At 43.0% G+C, this 24554-nt stretch overlaps 1 protein-coding gene across 2 annotated transcripts in view; it reads left to right on the forward strand.

Moving 5' to 3' along the window:
* LOC110515266 (plasma membrane calcium-transporting ATPase 2) overlaps window positions 1-24554 on the forward strand; it is a 158518-nt gene that overhangs the window by 1576 nt on the left and 132388 nt on the right. For both annotated transcript variants that reach the window (XM_090204070.1, XM_090204071.1), the window contains exons 2-4: window positions 14959-15686; window positions 19872-19984; window positions 20975-21059. In XM_090204070.1, coding sequence (XP_090060196.1) covers window positions 15434-15686; window positions 19872-19984; window positions 20975-21059 — 451 coding nt within the window. In that variant the 5' untranslated portion in view covers window positions 14959-15433. The remainder of the gene's footprint in view (window positions 1-14958; window positions 15687-19871; window positions 19985-20974; window positions 21060-24554) is intronic.

The following is a 24554-nucleotide window of genomic DNA, read 5'->3' on the forward strand; positions in this document are numbered from 1 at the left end:
ATCAGCTATATATTTATTTATCAGCTGTTTGTATATCAGTTATATTTACAGTGCCAGTCAAAGGTTTGGACACACCTACTCATTCAAGGGTTTTTCTTTATTTTTACTATTGTCTACATTGTAGAATAATAGTGAAGACATAGAAACTATGAAATAACACCTATGGAATCATGTCACCCTTTAACTTTTTCTTCTTTTACAAATCTAAATATATTTACAATTTCTAATTTTCCAAAGTAGCTTTGCCTTGATAACAACTTACTTTGCACACTCTTGGCATTCTGTCAACCAGCTTCACCTGGAATGCTTTTCCAACAGTCTTGAAAGAGTTCACACATATGCTGAGCACTTGTTGGCTGCTTTTCCTTCACTCTGCGGTCCAACTCATCCCAAACCATCTCAATTGGGTTGAGGTCAGGTGATTGTGGAGGACATGTCATCTGATGCAGCACTGCAAATAGCCTTTACACAGCCTTGGTCATTGTCCTGTTGAAAAACAAGTGATAGTCCCACTAAGCGCAAACCAGATGGGATGGCGTATTACTGCAGAATGCTGTGGTAGACATGCTGGTTAAGTGTGCCTTGAATTTTAAATAAATCACAGACAGTGTCACCACTGTTGACTGGTACTGTATATCAGCCATACATACCAGCTGTATGTATATCAATTTATTAACAATATGTACAGTACCAGTCAAAAGTTTGGACAAACCCATTCAAGGGATTTTCTTTATCTACATTTTCTACAGAATAATTGTGATGACATCAAAACTATGAAATAACACATATGGAATCATGAGGTAACCAAAAAAAGTGTAAAAAAAAATCTAAATATATTTATAATTTTAGATTATTCAAAGTAGCCAACCTTTGCCTTGATGACAGCTTTTGACTGTTACTGTATATCAGCTTTATGTATATCAGTTATATATTTATATACCAGATATATAGTGCATTCAGAAAGTATTCAGACCCCCTTGACTTCTTCCACATTTTGTTACTTTACAGCCTTGTTTTTCCCCTCATTAATCTACACCCAATAATGACAAAGCAAAAACAGTTTTTAGAAATTTTATTAAATGTATAAGTAAATAAAAAGCTGAAATATCACATCTGTATTTGGGGAGTTTCTCCCATCCTTCTCTGCAGATCCTCTCTGTCAGGTTGGATGGGGAGTTTCTCCCATCCTTCTCTGCAGATCCTCTCTGTCAGGTTGGATGGGGAGTTTCTCCCATTCTTCTCTGCAGATCCTCTCTGTCAGGTTGGATGGGGAGTTTCTCCCATCCTTCTCTGCAGATCCTCTCTGTCAGGTTGGATGGGGAGTTTCTCCCATTCTTCTCTGCAGATCCTCTCTGTCAGGTTGGATGGGGAGTTTCTCCCATTCTTCTCTGCAGATCCTCTCTGTCAGGTTGGATGGGGAGTTTCTCCCATTCTTCTCTGCAGATCCTCTCTGTCAGGTTGGATGGGGAGTTTCTCCCATCCTTCTCTGCAGATCCTCTCTGTCAGGTTGGATGGGGAGTTTCTCCCATTCTTCTCTGCAGATCCTCTCTGTCAGGTTGGATGGGGAGTTTCTCCCATCCTTCTCTGCAGATCCTCTCTGTCAGGTTGGATGGGGAGTTTCTCCCATCCTTCTCTGCAGATCCTCTCTGTCAGGTTGGATGGGGAGTTTCTCCCATCCTTCTCTGCAGATCCTCTCTGTCAGGTTGGATGGGGAGTTTCTCCCATTCTTCTCTGCAGATCCTCTCTGTCAGGTTGGATGGGGAGTTTCTCCCATCCTTCTCTGCAGATCCTCTCTGTCAGGTTGGATGGGGAGTTTCTCCCATTCTTCTCTGCAGATCCTCTCTGTCAGGTTGGATGGGGAGTTTCTCCCATTCTTCTCTGCAGATCCTCTCTGTCAGGTTGGATGGGGAGTTTCTCCCATTCTTCTCTGCAGATCCTCTCTGTCAGGTTGGATGGGGAGTTTCTCCCATCCTTCTCTGCAGATCCTCTCTGTCAGGTTGGATGGGGAGTTTCTCCCATTCTTCTCTGCAGATCCTCTCTGTCAGGTTGGATGGGGAGTTTCTCCCATCCTTCTCTGCAGATCCTCTCTGTCAGGTTGGATGGGGAGTTTCTCCCATTCTTCTCTGCAGATCCTCTCTGTCAGGTTGGATGGGGAGTTTCTCCCATTCTTCTCTGCAGATCCTCTCTGTCAGGTTGGATGGGGAGTTTCTCCCATCCTTCTCTGCAGATCCTCTCTGTCAGGTTGGATGGGGAGTTTCTCCCATTCTTCTCTGCAGATCCTCTCTGTCAGGTTGGATGGGGAGTTTCTCCCATCCTTCTCTGCAGATCCTCTCTGTCAGGTTGGATGGGGAGTTTCTCCCATCCTTCTCTGCAGATCCTCTCTGTCAGGTTGGATGGGGAGTTTCTCCCATCCTTCTCTGCAGATCCTCTCTGTCAGGTTGGATGGGGAGTTTCTCCCATCCTTCTCTGCAGATCCTCTCTGTCAGGTTGGATGGGGAGTTTCTCCCATCCTTCTCTGCAGATCCTCTCTGTCAGGTTGGATGGGGAGTTTCTCCCATCCTTCTCTTCAGATCCTCTCTGTCAGGTTGGATGGGGAGTTTCTCCCATTCTTCTCTGCAGATCCTCTCTGTCAGGTTGGATGGGGAGTTTCTCCCATCCTTCTCTGCAGATCCTCTCTGTCAGGTTGGATGGGGAGTTTCTCCCATCCTTCTCTGCAGATCCTCTCTGTCAGGTTGGATGGGGAGTTTCTCCCATCCTTCTCTGCAAATCCTCTCAAGCTCTGTCAGGTTGGATGGGGAGTTTCTCCCATTCTTCTCTTCAGATCCTCTCTGTCAGGTTGGATGGGGAGTTTCTCCCATCCTTCTCTGCAGATCCTCTCTGTCAGGTTGGATGGGGAGTTTCTCCCATCCTTCTCTGCAGATCCTCTCTGTCAGGTTGGATGGGGAGTTTCTCCCATTCTTCTCTGCAGATCCTCTCTGTCAGGTTGGATGGGGAGTTTCTCCCATCCTTCTCTGCAGATCCTCTCTGTCAGGTTGGATGGGGAGTTTCTCCCATCCTTCTCTGCAGATCCTCTCTGTCAGGTTGGATGGGGAGTTTCTCCCATCCTTCTCTGCAGATCCTCTCTGTCAGGTTGGATGGGGAGTTTCTCCCATCCTTCTCTGCAGATCCTCTCTGTCAGGTTGGATGGGGAGTTTCTCCCATCCTTCTCTGCAGATCCTCTCAAGCTCTGTCAGGTTGGATGGGGAGTTTCTCCCATCCTTCTCTGCAGATCCTCTCTGTCAGGTTGGATGGGGAGTTTCTCCCATCCTTCTCTGCAGATCCTCTCTGTCAGGTTGGATGGGGAGTTTCTCCCATCCTTCTCTGCAGATCCTCTCTGTCAGGTTGGATGGGGAGTTTCTCCCATCCTTCTCTGCAGATCCTCTCTGTCAGGTTGGATGGGGAGTTTCTCCCATCCTTCTCTGCAGATCCTCTCTGTCAGGTTGGATGGGGAGTTTCTCCCATCCTTCTCTGCAGATCCTCTCTGTCAGGTTGGATGGGGAGTTTCTCCCATCCTTCTCTGCAGATCCTCTCTGTCAGGTTGGATGGGGAGTTTCTCCCATTCTTCTCTGCAGATCCTCTCTGTCAGGTTGGATGGGGAGTTTCTCCCATTCTTCTCTGCAGATCCTCTCTGTCAGGTTGGATGGGGAGTTTCTCCCATTCTTCTCTGCAGATCCTCTCTGTCAGGTTGGATGGGGAGTTTCTCCCATCCTTCTCTGCAGATCCTCTCTGTCAGGTTGGATGGGGAGTTTCTCCCATTCTTCTCTGCAGATCCTCTCTGTCAGGTTGGATGGGGAGTTTCTCCCATCCTTCTCTGCAGATCCTCTCTGTCAGGTTGGATGGGGAGTTTCTCCCATCCTTCTCTGCAGATCCTCTCTGTCAGGTTGGATGGGGAGTTTCTCCCATCCTTCTCTGCAGATCCTCTCTGTCAGGTTGGATGGGGAGTTTCTCCCATCCTTCTCTGCAGATCCTCTCTGTCAGGTTGGATGGGGAGTTTCTCCCATTCTTCTCTGCAGATCCTCTCTGTCAGGTTGGATGGGGAGTTTCTCCCATCCTTCTCTGCAGATCCTCTCTGTCAGGTTGGATGGGGAGTTTCTCCCATCCTTCTCTGCAGATCCTCTCAAGCTCTGTCAGGTTGGATGGGGAGTTTCTCCCATTCTTCTCTGCAGATCCTCTCTGTCAGGTTGGATGGGGAGTTTCTCCCATCCTTCTCTGCAGATCCTCTCAAGCTCTGTCAGGTTGGATGGGGAGTTTCTCCCATCCTTCTCTGCAGATCCTCTCTGTCAGGTTGGATGGGGAGTTTCTCCCATTCTTCTCTGCAGATCCTCTCTGTCAGGTTGGATGGGGAGTTTCTCCCATCCTTCTCTGCAGATCCTCTCTGTCAGGTTGGATGGGGAGTTTCTCCCATTCTTCTCTGCAGATCCTCTCTGTCAGGTTGGATGGGGAGTTTCTCCCATTCTTCTCTGCAGATCCTCTCAAGCTCTGTCAGGTTGGATAGGGAGTTTCTCCCATTCTTCTCTGCAGATCCTCTCAAGCTCTGTCAGGTTGGATGGGGAGCATCTCTCCAGAGATGTTAGATCGGGTTCGACTCTGGGCTCTGGCTGGGCAAATCAAGGACATTCAGAGACTTATCCCGAAGCCACTCCTGCATTGTCTTTGCTTTGTGCTTAGGGCCGTGTACTATAGCTAAGGAAGACTCAAGGTTTTGTCCGCCTGAGGTAGAGTATCTAATGATAAGCTGTAGACCACACTATCTACCTAGAGAGTTTTCATCTGTATTTTTCGTAGCTGTCTTCATACCACCACAGACAGAAGCTGGCACTAAAACCACACTCAATGAGCTGTATACCGCCATAAGCAAACAGGAAATGCTCACCCAGAGGCAGCTCTCATAGCGGCAGGGGAATTTAATGCAGGGAAACTTAAATCAGTTTTACCTCATTTCTATCAGCATGTTAAATGTGCAACCAAAGGGAAAACAATTCTAGACAATCTTTACTCCACACACAGAGACGCGTACAAAGCACTCCCTCGCCCTCCATTTGGCAAATATGACCAGAATTCTATCCTCCTAATTCCTGCTTACAACCAAAAATTAAAGCAGGAAGCACCAGTGACTCAGTCTATAAAAGAGTGGTCAGATGAAGCAGATGCTAAACTACAGGACTGTTTTGCTATCACAGACTGGAATATTCTGATAGCATTGAGGAGTACACCACATCAGTCACTGGCTTCATCAATAAGTGCATCGATGACGTCATCCCCACAGTGACTATACGTACACACTCCAACCAGAAGCAATGGATTACAGGCAACATCTGCACTGAGCTAAAAGGGAGAGCTGCTGCTTTCAATGAGCAGGACTCTAATCCGGAAGCTTATAAGAAATCCTGCTATGCCCTACTATGACGAACCTTCAAACAGGCAAAGCGTCAATAGAGGACTAAGATTGAATCGTTGGCAATTACAGACTACAAAGGGAAGCACAGCCGAGAGCTGCCCAGTGACACGAGCCTACCAGAAGAGCTAAATCGCTTCAAGGCAAGTAACACTGAAACATGCATGAGAGCATCAGCTGCTCCGGAAGACTGTGTGATCACACTCTTCGCAGCCGATGTGAGTAAGACCTTTAAACAGGTCAACATTCACAAGGCTGCAGTGCCAGAAGGATTACCAGGACATGTACTGTGAGCATGCGCTGACCAAATGGCAAGTGTCTTAACTGACATTTTCAACCTCTCACTGACCCAGTCTGTAATACCTACATGTTTCAAGCTGACCACCATAGTCCTTGTGGCCAAGGACGCCAAGGTAACCTGTCTAAATAACTACCAACCGTAGCACTCACGTCTGTAGCCATGAAATGCTTTGAAAGGCTGGTCATGGCTCACATCAACACCATTATCCCAGAATCCCTAGACCCACTCCAATTTGCATACTGCACCAACAGATCCACAGATGATACCATTTCTATTGCACTCCACACTGCCCTTTCAGACCTGGACGAAAGGAACACCTATGTGAGAATGCTGTTCATTGACTACAGCTCAGTGTTCAACACCATAAAGCTCATCACTAAGCTAAGGACCCTGGGACTTAACACCTCCCTCTGCAACTGTATCCAGGACTTCCTGACGGGCCGCCCCCAGGTGGTAAGGGTTGGTAACAACACATCCGCCACAATGATCCTCAACACGGGGGCCCCTCAAGGGTGCATGCACAGTCCCCTCCTGTACTCCCTGTTCACTCATGACTGCACGGCCAGGCACGACTCCAACACCATCATTAAGTTTGTTGACGACACAACAGTGGTAGGCTTGATCACCGACAACGATGAGACAGCCTATTGGGAGGAGGTCAGAAACCTGGCAGGACAACAACCTCTCCCTCAATGTGATCAAGACAAAGGAGATGATTGTGAACAACAGGAAAAGGAGGACCGAGCACACCCCCATTCTCATCGACGGGGCTGTAGTGGAGCAGGTTGAGCGCTTCAAGTTCCTTGGCACCATATCACCAACAAACTAGAATGGTCCAAACACACCAAGACAGTCATGAAGAGGGCACAACAAAACCTTTTCCCCCTCAGGAGACTGAAAAGACTTGGCATGGGTCCCCATATCCTAAAAAGATTTTACAGCTGCACCATCGAGAGCATCCTAACTGGTTGCATCACTGCCTGGTATGGCAACTGCTCAGCCTCCGAACGCAAGGCACTACAGAGGGTAGTGCAAAGGGCCCAGTACATAACCGGGGCCAAGCTTCCTGCCATCCAGGACCTTTATACCAGGCGGTATCAGAGGAAGGCCCTAAAAATCGTCAAAGACTCCAGCCACCCTAGTCATAAACTGTTCTCTCTGCTACCGCATGGCAAGCTGTACCGGAGCTCCAAGTCTACGACCAAGAGGCTTTCTAAAAAGCTTCTACCCCCAAGCCATAAGACTCCTAAACAGCTAATCAAATGGCTACCCAGACTATTTGCATTACCCTCCCCCCTTCTACGCTGCTGCTACTGTCTGTTATTGTCTATGCATGGTCACTTTAAATAACTTGACCTACATGTACAAATTACCGCAATTACCTCGACACCGTTGCCCTAACAAGTACCCCTGCACAATTTACTCTGTACCGGTACCCCCTGTATATAGCCTCCACATTGACTCTGTACCGGTACCCCCTGTATATAGCCTCCACATTCACTATGTACCGGTACCCCCTGTATATAGCCTCCACATTGACTCTGTACCGGTACCCCCTGTATATACCCTCCACATTGACTCTGTACCGTAATACCCTGTATATAGCCTCCACACTGACTCTGTACTGGTACCCCCTGTATATAGCCTCCACATTGACTCTGTACCGATACCACCTGTATATAGCCTCCACATTGACTCTGTACCGGTACCCCCTGTATATAGCCTCCACATTGACTCTGTACCGGTACCCCCTGTATATAGCCTCCATATTAACTCTGTACTGGTACCCCCTGTATATAGCCTCCACATTGACTCTGTACCGGTACCCCCAGTATATAGCCTCCACATTGACTCTGTACTGGTACCCCCTGTATATAGCCTCCACATTGACTCTGTACCGTAATACCCTGTATATAGCCTCCACATTGACTCTGTACCGTAATACTCTGTATATAGCCTCCACATTGACTCTGTACCGTAATACCCTGTATATAGCCTCCACATTGACTCTGTACCGTAATACCCTGTATATAGCCTCCACATTGACTCTGTACCGTAACACCCTGTATATAGCCTCCACATTGACTCTGTACCGTAACACCCTGTATATAGCCTCCACATTGACTCTGTACCGTAATACCCTGTATATAGCCTCCACATTGACTCTGTACCGTAATACCCTGTATATAGCCTCCACATTGACTCTGTACCGTAACACCCTGTATATAGCCTCCACATTGACTTTGTACCGTAATACCCTGTATATAGCCTCCACATTGACTCTGTACCGTAATACCCTGTATATAGCCTCCACATTGACTCTGTACCGTAATACCCTGTATATAGCCTCCACATTGACTCTGTACCGTAATACCCTGTATATAGCCCTACTATTGTTATTTGCTGCTGCTCTTGAATTATTTGTTATTCTTATCTCCTACTTTTTAATACAAATGTTTTTTTTGTATTTTCTTAAATCTGCATTGTTGGTTAATAAGGGCTTGTAGGTAAGCATTTCACTATAAGGTCTACACTTGTTGTATTCGGCGCATGTGACAAATACAATTTGATTTAATTTAGCAAACTCCAAACGGGCTGTCATGTGCCTTTTACTGAGAAGTGACTTCTGTCTGGCCACTCTACCATATTGGACTGATTGGTGAGTGCTGCAGAGATGGTTGTCCTTCTGGAAGATTCTCTCATCTCCACAGAGGAACTCTGGATGGCTGTCAGAGGGATCATCGGGTTCTTGGTCACCTCCCCTGACCAAGGCCCTTCATCCCCGATTGCTAAGTTTGGATGGGCGGCCAGCTCTAGGAAGAGTCTGGTTACAAACTTCTGCCATGTAAGAGTGATGGAAGCCACCAGTAGTGGAACAAGTACCCAATGTCATAATTGAGTAGAGGTAAAAGATACCTTAATAGAAAATGACTCAAGTAAAAGTCACTCAGTAAAATACTACTTGAGTAAAAGTCTAAAAGTATTTGCTTTTAAATACATTTAAGTATTAAAGTAAATGCAATTGCTAAAATGTACTGAATATCAAAAGTAAAAGTATAAATAATTAAATATCTCTTATATTAAGCAAGCCAGACATATAGCTGTTCTTGTTTTTTTAATTGAAGGATTGCCAGGGGCACGTTGCAACACTAAGATATAATTTACAAACGAAGCATGTACTTAGTGAGTCCTCCAGATCAGAGGCAGTAGTGATGACCAGGGATGTTCTCTGTTTAGTGAGTCCACCAGATCAGAGGCAGTAGGGATGACCAGGGATGTTCTCTGTTTAGTGAGTCCTCCAGATCAGAGGCAGTAGGGATGACCAGGGATGTTCTCTGTTTAGTGAGTCCTCCAGATCAGAGGCAGTAGGGATGACCAGGGATGTTCTCTGTTTAGTGAGTCCTCCAGATCAGAGGCAGTAGGGATGACCAGGGATGTTCTCTGTTTAGTGAGTCCTCCAGATCAGAGGCAGTAGGGATGACCAGGGATGTTCTCTGTTTAGTGAGTCCTCCAGATCAGAGGCAGTAGGGATGACCAGGGATGTTCTCTGTTTAGTGAGTCCTCCAGATCAGACGCAGTAGGGATGACCAGGGATGTTCTCTGTTTAGTGAGTCCTCCAGATCAGAGGCAGTAGGGATGACCAGGGATGTTCTCTGTTTAGTGAGTCCTCCAGATCAGAGGCAGTAGGGATGACCAGGGATGTTCTCTGTTTAGTGAGTCATCCAGATCAGAGGCAGTATGGATGACCAGGGATGTTCTCTGTTTAGTGAGTCATCCAGATCAGAGGCAGTAGGGATGACCAGGGATGTTCTCTGTTTAGTGAGTCCTCCAGATCAGAGGCAGTAGGGATGACCAGGGATGTTCTCTGTTTAGTGAGTCCTCCAGATCAGAGGCAGTAGGGATCACCAGGGATGTTCTCTGTTTAGTGAGTCCTCCAGATCAGAGGCAGTAGGGATGACCAGGGATGTTCTCTTGATAAGTGCCAGAATTGGACCAATTTCCTGTCTTGCTCAGCATTCCAAATGTAACAAGTACTTTTGAGTGTCAGGATGAATGTGTGGAGTAAAAAGTACCTTGTTATCATCAGGAATGTAGTGAAGTAAAAGGAAAAGTTGTCAAAAATATCAATAGTAAAGTAGAGTACAGATACCCCCCAAAATGACTTAAGTAGTACTTTCCAGTATTTTACTTTAAGTACTTTACAGAACGGGAGGTCACTGTGTTCTTGGGGACCTTCAATGCTGCAGAATATTTTTGGGTACCCTTCCCCAGATCTGTTAACTGTGGGACCTTATATAGATAGATGTGTGCCTTACCAAATTGTGTCCAATTAATTATGCAAGTTCAAATCCCCGAGCTGACAAGGGACAAATCTGTAGTTCTGCCCCTGAACAGGCAGTTAACCCACTGTTCCCCGGGTAGGCCGTCATTGAAAATAAGAATTTGTTCTTAACTGACTTGCCTGGTTAAATAAAGGTAAAACATATATACAGTGCCTTGCGAAAGTATTCGGCCCCCTTGAACTTTGCGACCTTTTGCCACATTTCAGGCTTCAAACATAAAGATATAAAACTGTATTTTTTTTGTGAAGAATCAACAACAAGTGGGACACAATCATGAAGTGGAACGACATTTATTGGATATTTCAAACTGTTTTAACAAATCAAAAACTGAAAAATTGGGCGTGCAAAATTATTCAGCCCCCTTAAGTTAATACTTTGTAGCGCCACCTTTTGCTGCGATTACAGCTGTAAGTCGCTTGGGGTATGTCTCTATCAGTTTTGCACATCGAGAGACTGAAATTTGTTCCCATTCCTCCTTGCAAAACAGCTCAATCTCAGTGAGGTTGGATGGAGAGCATTTGTGAACAGCAGTTTTCAGTTCTTTCCACAGATTCTCGATTGGATTCAGGTCTGGACTTTGACTTGGCCATTCTAACACCTGGATATGTTTATTTTTGAACCATTCCATTGTAGATTTTGCTTTATGTTTTGGATCATTGTCTTGTTGGAAGACAAATCTCCGTCCCAGTCTCAGGTCTTTTGCAGACTCCATCAGGTTTTCTTCCAGAATGGTCCTGTATTTGGCTCCATCCATCTTCCCATCAATTTTAATCATCTTCCCTGTCCCTGCTGAAGAAAAGCAGGCCCAAACCATGATGCTGCCACCACCATGTTTGACAGTGGGGATGGTGTGTTCAGAGCGATGAGCTGTGTTGCTTTCACGCCAAACATAACGTTTTGCATTGTTGCCAAAAAGTTCAATTTTGGTTTCATCTGACCAGAGCACCTTCTTCCACATGTTTGGTGTGTCTCCCAGGTGGCTTGTGGCAAACTTTAAACAACACTTTTTCTGGATATCTTTAAGAAATGGCTTTCTTCTTGCCACTCTTCAATAAAGGCCAGATTTGTGCAATATATGACCGATTGTTGTCCTATGGACAGAGTCTCCCACCTCAGCTGTAGATCTCTGCAGTTCATCCAGAGTGATCATGGGCCTCTTGGCTGCATCTCTGATCAGTCTTCTCCTTGTATGAGCTGAAAGTTTAGAGGGACGGCCAGGTCTTGGTAGATTTGCAGTGGTCTGATACTCCTTCCATTTCAATATTATCGCTTGCACAGTGCTCCTTGGGATGTTTAAAGCTTGGGAAATCTTTTTGTATCCAAATCCGGCTTTTAACTTCTTCACAACAGTATCTCGGACCTGCCTGGTGTGTTCCTTGTTCTTCATGATGCTCTCTGCGCTTTTAACGGACCTCTGAGACTATCACAGTGCAGGTGCATTTATACGGAGACTTGATTACACACAGGTGGATTGTATTTATCATCATTAGTCATTTAGGTCAACATTGGATCATTCAGAGATCCTCACTGAACTTCTGGAGAGAGTTTGCTGCACTGAAAGTAAAGGGGCTGAATAATTTTGCACGCCCAATTTTTCAGTTTTTGATTTGTTAAAAAAGTTTGAAATATCCAATAAATGTCGTTCCACTTCATGATTGTGTCCCACTTGTTGTTGATTCTTCACACAAAAATACAGTTTTATATCTTTGTTTGAAGCCTGAAATGTGGCAAAAGGTCGCAAAGTTCAAGGGGGCCGAATACTTTCGCAAGGCACTGTATATATGTCATTATGGGGTATTGAGTCATTATGTCATTATGGGGTATTGAGTCATTATGTCATTATGGGGGTTTGAGTCATTATGTCATTATGGGGTATTGTGTCATTATGGGGTATTGAGTAATTTTATTTTACTAGGCAAGTCAGTTAAGAACAAATTCTTATTTTCAATGACGGCCTAGGAAAAGTGGGTTAACTGCCTGTTCAGGGGCAGAACGACAGATTTTGTACCTTGTCAGCTCGGGGATTTGAACTTGCAACCTTTCGTTACTAGTCCAATGCTCTAACCACTAGGCTACCTTGCCCGTCATTGTGGGGTATTATGTCATTATGGGGTATTGAGTCATTATGGGGTATTGAGTCATTATGTCATTATGGGGTATTGAGTCATTATGGGGTATTGAGTCATTATGTCATTATGGGGTATTGAGTCATTATGTCATTATGGGGTATTATGTCATTATGAGGTATTGTGTCATTATGTCATTATGGGGTATTGTGTCATTATGGGGTATTGTGTCATTATGTCATTATGGGGTATTGTGTCATTATGTCATTATGGGGTCTTGAGGTACTATGGGGTATTGAGTCATTATGTCATTATGGGGTATTGAGTCATTATGGGGTATTGAGTCATTCTGTCATTATGGGGTATTGAGTCATTATGTCATTATGGGGTTTTGAGTCATTGTGTCATTATGGGGTATTATGTCATTATGAGGTATTGTGTCATTATGTCATTATGGGGTATTGTATCATTATGGGGTATTGAGTCATTATGTCATTATGGGTTATTGTGTCATTATGGGGTATTGTGTCATCATGGGGTATTGTGTCATGGTGGGGCCCTGAGTCATTATGTAATTATAGGGTATTGTGTCATTATGGGGTATTGTGTCATTATGGGGTATTGAGTCATTATGTCATTATGTGGTATTGTGTGATTATGGGGTATTGAGTCATTATGTCATTATGGGGTATTGTGTCGTTATGGGGTATTGTGTCATCATGGGGTATTGTGTCATTATGTCATTATGGGGTATTGTGTCAATATGTTATTATGGGGTATTGAGTCATTATGTCATTATGGGGTATTGTGTCATTATGGGGTATTGTGTCATCATGGGGTATTGTGTCATTATGTCATTATGGGGTATTGTGTCATTATGGGGTATTGTGTCATTATGGGGTATTGTGTCATTATGTCATTATGGGGTATTGTGTCATTATGGGGTATTGTGTCATTATGTGGTATTCTGTCATTATGGGGTATCGTGTCATTATGGGGTATTGTGTCATTATGTCATTATGGGGCATTGTGTCATTATGTCATTATGGGGTATTGTGTCATTATGGGGTATTCTGTCATTATGGGGTATTGTGTCATTATGGGGTATCGTGTCATTATGTCATTATGGGGTATTGTGTCATTCTGTCATTATGGGGTATTCTGTCATTATGGGGTATCGTGTCATTATGGGGTATTGTGTCATTATGTCATTATGGGGTATTGTGTCATTATGTCATTATGGGGTATTGTGTCATTATGGGGTATCGTGTCATCATGGGGTATCGTGTCATTATGGGGTATCGTGTCATTATGGGGTATTGTATCATTGTGGGGTTTTGAGTCATTATGTCGTTATGGGGTATTGAGTCGTTATGTCATTTTGGGTTATTGTGTGTAGATTGATTAGGACATTGTTTTATTCAATCATTTTTAGAGAAAGGCTGTAACGTAACAAAGTGTGGAAAAAGTGAAGTGGTCTGAATACTTTCCCAATTCATTGTATGTTGTAAATAAATGGCCAACATATCAATGCCTATAGGCCACCAAACAGAAACACCCTTGGCAGTTTTCAGAACACAGGACCATTCCAGAAACATCCTCTCTCCCCTTAGCCTCTAGCTAGACCTTATCCCCCTAACTAGCCTATAGTAGCCAGAGATTTCTAGATCTCAGAGGATACAGTCAGCTACAAATAGGACCATGCTACAGGTCAACCGTATTGTGGAAGTGTCATCTGTTGTTGTTCTGTCTTTGTTGCTACACTGTTGTTGCTCTGAAATGTAGATTCACCTCCTGAATGGTAGACAACCATGCAAAGGCCAAAGAGTAGGACATCTTGGCATTAAAAGCATAGTCTGTTTTTATACGTTGATATACATATAGGCTACTGAAAAACGTTCTAATATTGCATACAAACCGACTAAATAGGACAGGACCCAGCCAGGGAGGGAGAGAGGCCCAGATTCAGGACAAGGCAGGGGTGACCCTGTAGATGCCAGTCTGAAAGTAGGGCTACAGGAGTATAGCTGTCCTCAGCCATGACACTGAGAGGGAGACGTGGAGGAGACAGAGAGAACGAGAGAGGAAAGAGCTACAAACCAGAATGAGGTAGATGGAGAGAAAGGGGAATGGTTGGATGGAATATAAAGATGGAGAGAAAGGGGAATGGCTGAATGGAATATAAAGATGGTGAGAAAGGGGAATGGTTGAATGGAATATAAAGATGGAGAGAAAGGGGAATGGCTGAATGGAATATAAAGATGGAGAGAAAGGGGAATGGCTGAATGGAATATAAAGATGGTGAGAAAGGGGAATGGTTGAATGGAATATAAAGATGGAGAGAAAGGGGAATGGCTGAATGGAATATAAAGATGGAGAGAAAGGGGAATGGTTGAATGGAATATAAAGATGGAGAGAAAGGGGAATGGCTGAAATGGAATATAAAGATGGAGAGAAAGGGGAATGGCTGAATGGAATATAAAGATGGTGAGAAAGGGGAATGGCTGAATGGAATATAAAGATGGAGAGAAAGGGGAATGGCTGAAATGGAATATAAAGATGGAGAGAAAGGGGAATGGCTGAATGGAATATAAAGATGGTGAGAAAGGGGAATGGCTGAATGGAATATAAAGACGAACTAGAACAAGTTCATGAATTAAGTGAACTCTAGTTCTGAAGGTTGGAGTGGCTCAGGGGACCAAGGTCCTCATTTTGATTGGCTGTTGCATAAAACAATTGACACCAAGTTGCAGGTGTGTTGCTAGTTGTAGAGATGAGTTATAATTCTATCTTTCTTTCTTTCTTTCTTTCCAGGTTCCAGTCTGCTCTACCACTAGTCCTTCTCTCAACCCCCAACCCCTTCATAAGCGAGACAAGAGAGAAGAGTGGAGTCACCAAGGACACAGGGAGAACGCTGGAGGCAGCCCTCATCCCTCAGAGTGGGAGAACAAAATACTAGAAAAAGAACTGAGTCAGTTGTTTCTGAGATGTTGCTGACTGGTCCCTGGTTAAAACCTTGACCCCTGACCCTACTGGTTAGCTAATGAAGTCTGTGTTTAAGACTTGTGTCTAAGAACTCTTGAAAGAAGAAGGAAGGACCAGCGCTTGGTGACTGGCTGGTATAAATAAGCAGAAACACTTGCTGCTCCGAGAGAGAGAGAGAGAGAGAGAGAGAGAGAGAGAGAGAGTGTAAGTCTGGACTCGTGTGTTCCAGATGAGTGGGTGAAACCTCTCCAGAGAAGGAAATAGAGACTACAGAGAGAGAAGAGGACCAAACCAGTCTGTCAGAATGTCTACCACCGCCACCATGGGAGAGATGGCTAACAGTGCTGTTGAGTTCTACCCTAAAGGCCGGAGCCGAGGTGGAGGTGGAGGTGGGAAGGGGGAGGGTAACAATGCTGTAGAGGGAGATTTTGGGGTGACGGTGGAGGAGCTCAGGGATCTGATGGAGCTCCGGGGAGGGGAGGCCATTCAGAAGATACAGGAGGCATACGGAGACTCAGAGGGCCTGGCCACTAAACTGCTCACCAACACTATTGACGGTAAGGTAGTAGGGAGGGTGTGTGTGTCTGTGGCTACGTGTGTGTGTGTGTCTGTGTGTGTGTGTTTCTGTGTTGTTTGGCCTGTGGGATTGATCTCAGGCCAGCTGACAGTATCAGATGATCAACACTGAACAACCTTACTCTAGCAGAACAACATGACAGACACACATACACACTCTGTCAGTCAATTTCATTGATTTGAGTATTTCAGGCAGAGGCCGATCCTACCTGTCGAATCGGATCCAACTACAAGCATTTTTGGCCTGTCGAATCAGGTCCAACTACAAGTATATTTGTCCAGAGGCCAAAAGGAATATTAGGTACATTGGAATATTAGGTACATTGTCATTGAGGAATTCAGTGAGGTAGTCAGTAGGTAGTCAGTGAGGTAGTCAGCAGGGTAGTCAGTGGGGCAGTCAGTGGTAAGTGAGGTAGTCAGCAGGGTAGTCAGTTGGTAGTCAGTGAGGTAGTCAGTAGGGTAGTTGGTGAGGTAGTCAGCAGGGTAGTCAGTAGGTAGTAAGTGAGGTAGTCAGTAGGTAGTCGGTATGGCAGTCAGTGGTAAGTGAGGTAGTCAGTAGGGTAGTCAGTAGGGTAGTCAGTTGGTAGTCAGTGAGGTAGTCAGCAGGGTAGTCGGTGGGCAGTCAGTGATAAGTTAGGTAATCAGCAGGGTAGTCAGTTGGTAAGTGAGGTAGTCAGTAGGGTAGTCTGTAGGTAGTCAGTGAGGTAGTCAGCAGGGTAGTCAGTAGGTAGTCAGTGAGGTAGTCAGCAGGGTAATCAATGAGGTAGTCAGCAGGGTAGTCAGTAGGTAGTCAGCAGGGTAATCAGTGGGGCAGTCAGTGGTAAGTGAGGTAGTCAGCAGGGTAGTCAGTAGGTAGTCAGTAGGTAGTCAGCAGGGTAGTCAGTGGGGCAGTCAGTGGTAAGTGAGGTAGTCAGTAGGGTAGTCAGTAGGGTTGTCAGTGGGTAGTCAGTGAGGTAGTCAGCAGGGTAGTCAGTGGGGCAGTCAGTGGTAAGTGAGGTAGTCAGCAGGGTAGTCAGTAGGTAGTCCGCAGGGTAGTCAGTAGGTAGTCAGCAGGGTAGTCAGTGGGGCAGTCAGTGGTAAGTGAGGTAGTCAGCAGTGTAGTCAGCGGGGCAGTCAGCGGTAAGTGAGGTAGTCAGTAGGGTAGTCAGTAGGGTAGTCAGTGGGTAGTCAGTGAGGTAGTCAGCAGGGTAGTCAGTAGGTAGTCAGTGAGGTAGTCAGCAGGGTGGTCAGTGGGGCAGTCAGTGGTAAGTGAGGTAGTCAGTAGGGTAGTCAGTGAGGTAGTCAGCAGGGTAGTCAGTGAGGCAGTCAGTGAGGTAGTCAGTAGGGTAGTCAGTAGGGTAGTCAGCAGGGTAGTCAGTAAGGTTGTCAGTCGGGTAGTCAGTGAGACATGATGATTGATGATTGGCTGCTGTTACGTAAAAATGATCTAGCTTTTGTCCATAATAATCATGTAGGCTATACCCTCACTATATCTGCCAGCTGTTGGCTAGAGAGCATGTTCCAAAGCCAGGCTGGGTTCATTTTAGTGACAGAACCATCAGTAGAGTTGAAAATGCGATGGAAACACATTTAACTCGTATTTTTTATTTGGTACATGAGAATTGAAACTAAAGGTATTTTCATGTGTACTACGTCATTACACAAAGCCTTTTATCCCCAACAAGTCAGTTTGATGGAAACATCTATGTTGGGAAAATGTGGATTTTAGGATATCTCCTATTGGATGGAATTCTAGCTAGTGAGAGAGTTGGTAAACTAGTTTGTGAATGAGTTATTCGAGATTCCCAGTGAAATAGCCTTTTATTAAATAGTTTGGTAGAGGTAAACTTCAAGACATTGTTTGGCCAACAGTTTGAAGAGTTGATACGCAGAACTAACACCTCTTTACCACAGCATCCAGGAACAGGATCCGTTTAACCTTGGGAACTGCAATACCAATATTTAATTACACACATACTCACTACTGCAGTTTGACACCATTACAGAGATCTAAGAGAAAGAAAGGAGGAGGGAGGAAGTAAAGAGAGGAAGAGACAGTGGGAGAGGGAGAGAGGGAGAGGGGGAGGAGTGCTAGAATAGCTTGCCGCATTGTCAAGGACATATCAAGGGGAGATTGAGAGAGAAAGGGAGGAACAAAAAAGGGGGAGTGCAGTAGAGGGAGGAAGGTAGAAAGAGGGTGTGAGGAAGAGAGGCAGAAATAAATGGGGTAAAAAGAGAGGGAAGAAGGGACGAAGAGAATATTTACAAAGTAATGATCACTCAACAAATGATTGTTCAACTCCTTCTCTCTCATATGTGATTTTGGTAGTTTCATTACACCTATGTTACATCCAGAGTTGGGCTATTGGAACAGATATTTACAGTGCATTCGGAAAGTATTCAGACCACTTGACTTTTTCCACATGTTGTTACGTTACATCCTTATTCTAAAATGGATTACAGTTCCCCCCCCTCATCCATCTACACACAAAAACCTTATAATGACAAAGAAAAACTTTTTTTTAGACATTTTTGCAAATGTATTAAAAATGAAAAGATTAAATATTACATTTACTTAAATATTCAGGCCCTTTACTCAGTACATTGTTGAAGCACCTTTGGTAGGGATTACAGCCTTGAGTCTTCTTGGGTATGACTCTACAAGCTTGGCACACCTGTATTTGGGGAGTTTCTCATTGGATGGGGAGCGTCGCTGCACAGCTATTTTCAGGTCCCGCCAGAGATGTTCGATCGGATTCAAGTCTGGGTTCTGGCTGGGCCACTGAAGGACATTCGGAGACTTGTCCCGAAGCCACTCCTGTGTTGTCTTGGCTGTGTGCGTAGGGCCATTGTCCTGATGGAAGGTGAACCTTCGCCCCAGTCTGAGGTCCTGAGCGCTCTGGAGCAGGTTTTCATTAAGGATCTCTCTGCACTTTGCTCCGTTCATCTTTCCCTGGATCCTGACTAGTCTCCCAGTCCCTGCTGCTGAAAAACATCCCCACAGAATGATGCTGCCACCAGAATGCTTCACAGTAGGGACGGTGCAAGACGCGACACTTGGCATTCAGTCAAAATAATTCAATCTTTGTTTCATCAGACCATAAAATCTTGTTCCTCATGGTCTGAGAGTCCTTTAAGTTCCTTTTGGCAAACTCCAAGTGAGCTTTCATGTGTATTTTACTGAGGAGCGGCTTCTGTCTGGCCACTCTACCATAAAGGCCTGATTGGTGGAGTGCTGCAGAGATGGTTGTCCTTCTGGAAGGTCAGAGTGACCACCGATTGCTCAGTCAAACGTCTTCCATTTAAGAATGATGGAGGTCACCTTGTTCTTGGAGATCTTCAATGCTGCAGAAATGTTTTGGTACCCTTCCCCAGATCTGTGCCTCGACACAATCCCGTCTTGGACCTCTATGGACAATTCCTTTGACCTCATGGCTTGGTTTTTGCTCTGATACGCTCTGTCAACTGTGTGTGCCTTTCCAAACAGGTGTGTGCCTTTCCAAATCATGTCCAATCAATTTAATTTACTGCAGGTGAACTCCAATCAAGTTGTATGAACACCACAAGGATGATCAATGGAAACAGGATGCACCTGAGCTCAATTTCGAGTCTCACAGCAAAGGGTCTGAATACTTATGTAAATAAGGTATTTCTGTTTTTATATCTTTAATACATTTGCAAACATTTCTAAAAAAACATGGTTGGATAAGAGCCTATCAGAAGTCTGGTGGTACTATGGTGGGATAAGAGCCTATCAGAAGTCTGGTGGCACTATGGTTGGATAAGAGCCTATCAGAAGTCTGTTGGCACTACGGTTGGATAAGAGCCTATCAGAAGTCTGGTGGCACTATGGTTGGATAAGAGTGTCTGCTAAATTAACTAAATATAAATGTATAGGACCAGTCAGAAGTTTGGACACACCTACTCACTCCAAGGTTTTTATTTTTTATGATTTTCTACATTGTAGAATAACAGTGAAGACATCCAAACTATAAAACAACACATTTTGGAATCATGTAGTAACCAAAAAAAGTGGTAAACAAATCAAAATATATTTTATATTTCAGATTCTTCAAAGTAGCAACCCTTTGCCTTGATGACAGCTTTCTCTTGAAGAAAAACCCTTGAATGATTAGGTGTGTCCACACTTTTGACTGGTACTGTACATGTGTGCGTGTGTGTTGCAGGTCTGTCAGGTGACCAGGCAGACCTGGATCGTCGTAGCAAGTCATTCGGTCAGAACTTCATCCCTCCTAAACAGCCCAAGACCTTCCTGGAGCTGGTCTGGGAAGCTCTTCAAGTATGTTGAATGATCGATTGATATTCATGTTTTGATATACACTGTATATATTGATATAGACAGGTCAAATAATGTAAACACTTGAGTAAATTATTAGATAGAAAGTGTACTGAAAGCAGGTGCTTCCACACAGGTGTCGTTCCTGAATGGTTTCGCATTCCTCCAAGAGAGTTCTAGACATTTGTAGAATCTATGCCAAGGTGCATCAAAGCTGTTCTGGTGGCTTGTGGTGGCCCAACAAACCAATTATAACACTTTTTGGCAGTTACATGTAGATTGATATATAGATTGATTCATATATATATTGATATATAGATTGATTGATATATATATATTGATATATAGATTGATTGATATATATATATATTGATATTTAGATTGATTGATATATATATATTGATATATAGATTGATTAATATATATAGATTGATATACAGATTGATTCATATATATATATATATATATATATATATATATATATATATATATATATATTGATATATAGATTGATTGATATATATATATTGATATATAGATGGATTCATATATATATATTGATATATAGATTGATTCATATATATATACATATATGGATATATAGATTGATTTATATATATATATATATATATATTGATATATAGATTGATTGATATATATATATTGATATATAGATTGATTGATATATATATATTGATATATAGATTGATTGATATATATATATTGATAATAGATTGATTGATATATATATATTGATATATAGATTGATTGATATATATATGTTGATATATAGATTGATTTATATATATATATTGATATATAGATTGATTGATATATATATATTGATATATAGATTGATTGATATATATATATTGATATATAGATTGATTGATATATATATATTGATATATAGATTGATTGATATATATATATTGATATATAGATTGATTGATATATATATATTGATATATAGATTGATTGATTGCTTTACAGGACGTCACCCTTATCATCCTAGAGGTGGCAGCTATCATCTCCCTGGGCCTGTCCTTCTACCAACCCCCCGGAGATGACACTGAGGGTATGACCTGGGATGGATGTCTGTCTGGATGGTTGACTGCTTGGCTGACAGACAGACACATTCCCCTCCATATTTATTTGGACAGTGAAGCTAAAATCGCTCTATACTACAGCTTTTTGGATTTGAGATATAATGTTTTATATGAGGCGACAGTACAGAATGTCACCTTTTATTTGAGGGTATTTTCATGTATCTAGTCTTGGTTGTGTTTCGGATTGTGTTGTATCCAATAGACATGAATGTTAAAAAATGAATTGTGTTCTTCTGGAGTCACTGTTAGGGCTCTATGTTCGGCTGGCGCTAAGGAGGCGCAAGTGTCAAACGCACTTTGTCATGTAAAAACTGTCGCACTGGCATTTTCCAGCCCTAACGCCAGGTTCGGAAATGTACATGTCTGTGACGGATGGCAATAGTTGAGACGTGTCCCTAAAAACGAGCAGAAAAGTGATAATTTCATGCAGCGCCAATGGGACGTTTTAAGACCCACAAAAAGCAGGTTTTAACGGTAACACAGTTGATAATGGCGTGGATGTTGAAAGCGGAAGCGTTGAGAGATGTGCCTTTTGTGCCGGTGAATCTCGTATTTAGTTTCATTTAGTTTGATTAAAAACCAAGCATAGCCTCCCCTCCCGTGTATCAAGGCTGGTTTAGCAGCATCGCGTTGGTGCGTCTTTTTATCCTGGCCATTAGCCAAATAGCCTATGGATAAAGGCCTATTAAATGGTTACTGAGAGTGCTTTGAAAATATTTTTAGAGGTTTTAGATTTTCCGTGCTTTTTTCATTATTCACATACATGCATTTCGCTTGTTCGAGTAGGCTATCCGTCCTCATTATCAAAGATCGCCCCTCGTCCGATTACTAAAAACACTCTGCTCCAAACTATTCAGTCATATAATGCCATATTAATGGCAGATTTCTTTGAGAATCTGCGTCGCACATAGGCAACGATATAGTTGACAGGAGCATGGTGTTTTGTATGAACGTGTGAATGTTCTACGTAAATTACATTTAAGCCTACCTGTGCACAGGGTGTCATGGAACGAGAGAAGAGATTTATGATATCATGCTTCTGACCCGATCCTATTTAGAAATATTGATTGATTGTTTTTCATTTAATTAGATTTAAATCCAAAGTTATTGTTAAGATCCACCATCCATGTGTTTAAGGTGAGAACGTACATTGTTTGAATTCAATTTCGCCTGCTATTTCTGGAGAAGTGCAAATAGAATCTGTAAACTGGTTCCATGATGTTTATAAAACATTATATTTGCCAGCAGTATAACGGTGAGTGGACATGACACCTTTCTCTGTAGCAGTATAACGGTGAGTGGACATGACACCTTTCTCTGTAGCAGTATAACGGTGAGTGGACATGACACCTTTCTCTGTAGCAGTATAACGGTGAGTGGACATGACACCTTTCTCTGTAGCAGTATAACGTTGAGTGGACATGACACCTTTCTCTGTAGCAGTATAACGGTGAGTGGACATGACACCTTTCTCTGTAGCAGTATAACGGTGAGTGGACATGACACCTTTCTCTGTAGCAGTATAACGGTGAGTGGACATGACACCTTTCTCTGTAGCAGTATAACGGTAAGTGGAGTCTTTTCTCTGTAGCAGTATAACGGTGAGTGGAGCCTTTTCTCTGTAGCAGTATAACGGTGAGTGGAGCTTTTTCTCTGTATAATGAATCTTCATCCAGCTCCTGTAAAAAGGTTGCATGTGTGAAAAACCGTCCATAGTCTAAGTTGTTTGTATTATACGGGGAACAATTATGGTGTAGCTGTATTGGGACATTTAGCCTATTTAAAACAATTTGTTGCTTAGTTTTTATTAGAATTGAATTAGAATTATACGGTGTCTTTTGGGGCCTTCTCAATAGCCTATTGAATTTAATTAGAATTATACGGTGTCTTTTGGGGCCTTCTCAATAGCCTATTGAATTTAATGTTGCTTATTGACTACTTTTGGCATGTTCACGGACTGCAATTTACAGTAGGCCTGGCCCCTATGCTATAGCCTATATTTAACAATGCATTTCCATATTGAAGCAATGCAATTACAACAATGTGGACTACAAACGTGTTCAAAATATTTAGCAAAAACTGAATGCTGGAGGCTATTTAACGAAAAACCCCAAATCTATAACGCGACAGCAGCGCAAAGATTTACCATTTAAAAAGGTTTATTCAAATAGAGCCATTAAAGTGAATGCTGCTATTATTATGGATAATCATGAATGAATCGTGAATAATAGGGACAAATATCATACCCCCAAGACATGCTAACCTCTCACCATTACAATAACAGGGGAGGTTAGCATTTTATATCATATCCCCAAAGACATGCTAACCTCTCACCATTACATTAACAGGGGAGGTTCACATTTTATATCAAATCCCCAAAGACATGCTAACCTCTCACCATTACAAAAACAGGGGAGGTTAGCATTTTATATCATACCCCCAAGACATGCTAACCTCTCACCATTACAATAACAGGGGAGTTTCACATTTTATATCATACCTCCAAGACATGCTAACCTCTCACCATTACAATAACAGGGGAGGTTAGCATTTTATATCATACCTCAAGACATGCTAACCTCTCACCATTACAAAAACAGGGGAGGTTAGCATTTTATATCATACCTCCAAGACATGCTAACCTCTCACCATTACAATAACAGGGGAGGTTAGCATTTTATATCATACCTCAAGACATGCTAACCTCTCCCCATTACAATAACAGGGGAGGTTCACATTTTATATCATACCCCCAAGACATGCTAACCTCCCACCATTACAATAACAGGGGAGGTTAGCATTTTATATCATACCTCCAAGACACACTAACCTCTCACCATTACAATAACAGGGGAGGTTAGCATTTTATATCATACCCCCAAGACATGCTAACCACTCACTATTACAATAACAGTGGAGGTTAGCATTTTATATCATACCCCCAAGACATGCTAACCTCTCACCATTACAATAACAGGAAAGGTTAGCATTTTATATCATACCTCCAAGACACGCTAACCTCTCACCATTACAATAACAAGGGAGGTTAGCATACCTCCAAGACATGCTAACCTCTCACCATTACAATAACAGGGGAGGTTAGCATTTTTGGGGGGTATGATATTTTTGCCTCAGTTACTTTCTCACTAATAATTATTCACAATGTATTCATGATTATCTGTAATAAATGGTAGCATTCACATTAATGTAGAACTGTTTAGAAACATATTTTACTCTTATTTACAATAAAAGTGACTCTAAAATTACACAACACTATTTACCATTACTTTCTATTAATCTAAAAAATAATCTGAAACACAAACAAAAAGAACAGAAAATGAATCCAACATAGTTGTAGTCACGAGCTTGATGTAGTCATTGATATAGTCATTGATGTAGTCATTGATATAGTCATTGATGTTGTCATTGATGTTGTCATTGATGTAGTCATTGATATAGTCATT

Source organism: Oncorhynchus mykiss, chromosome 16, assembly GCF_057628025.1.
Source record: "Oncorhynchus mykiss isolate SJ-2025 chromosome 16, ASM5762802v1, whole genome shotgun sequence".
NCBI lineage: Eukaryota > Metazoa > Chordata > Actinopteri > Salmoniformes > Salmonidae > Oncorhynchus > Oncorhynchus mykiss.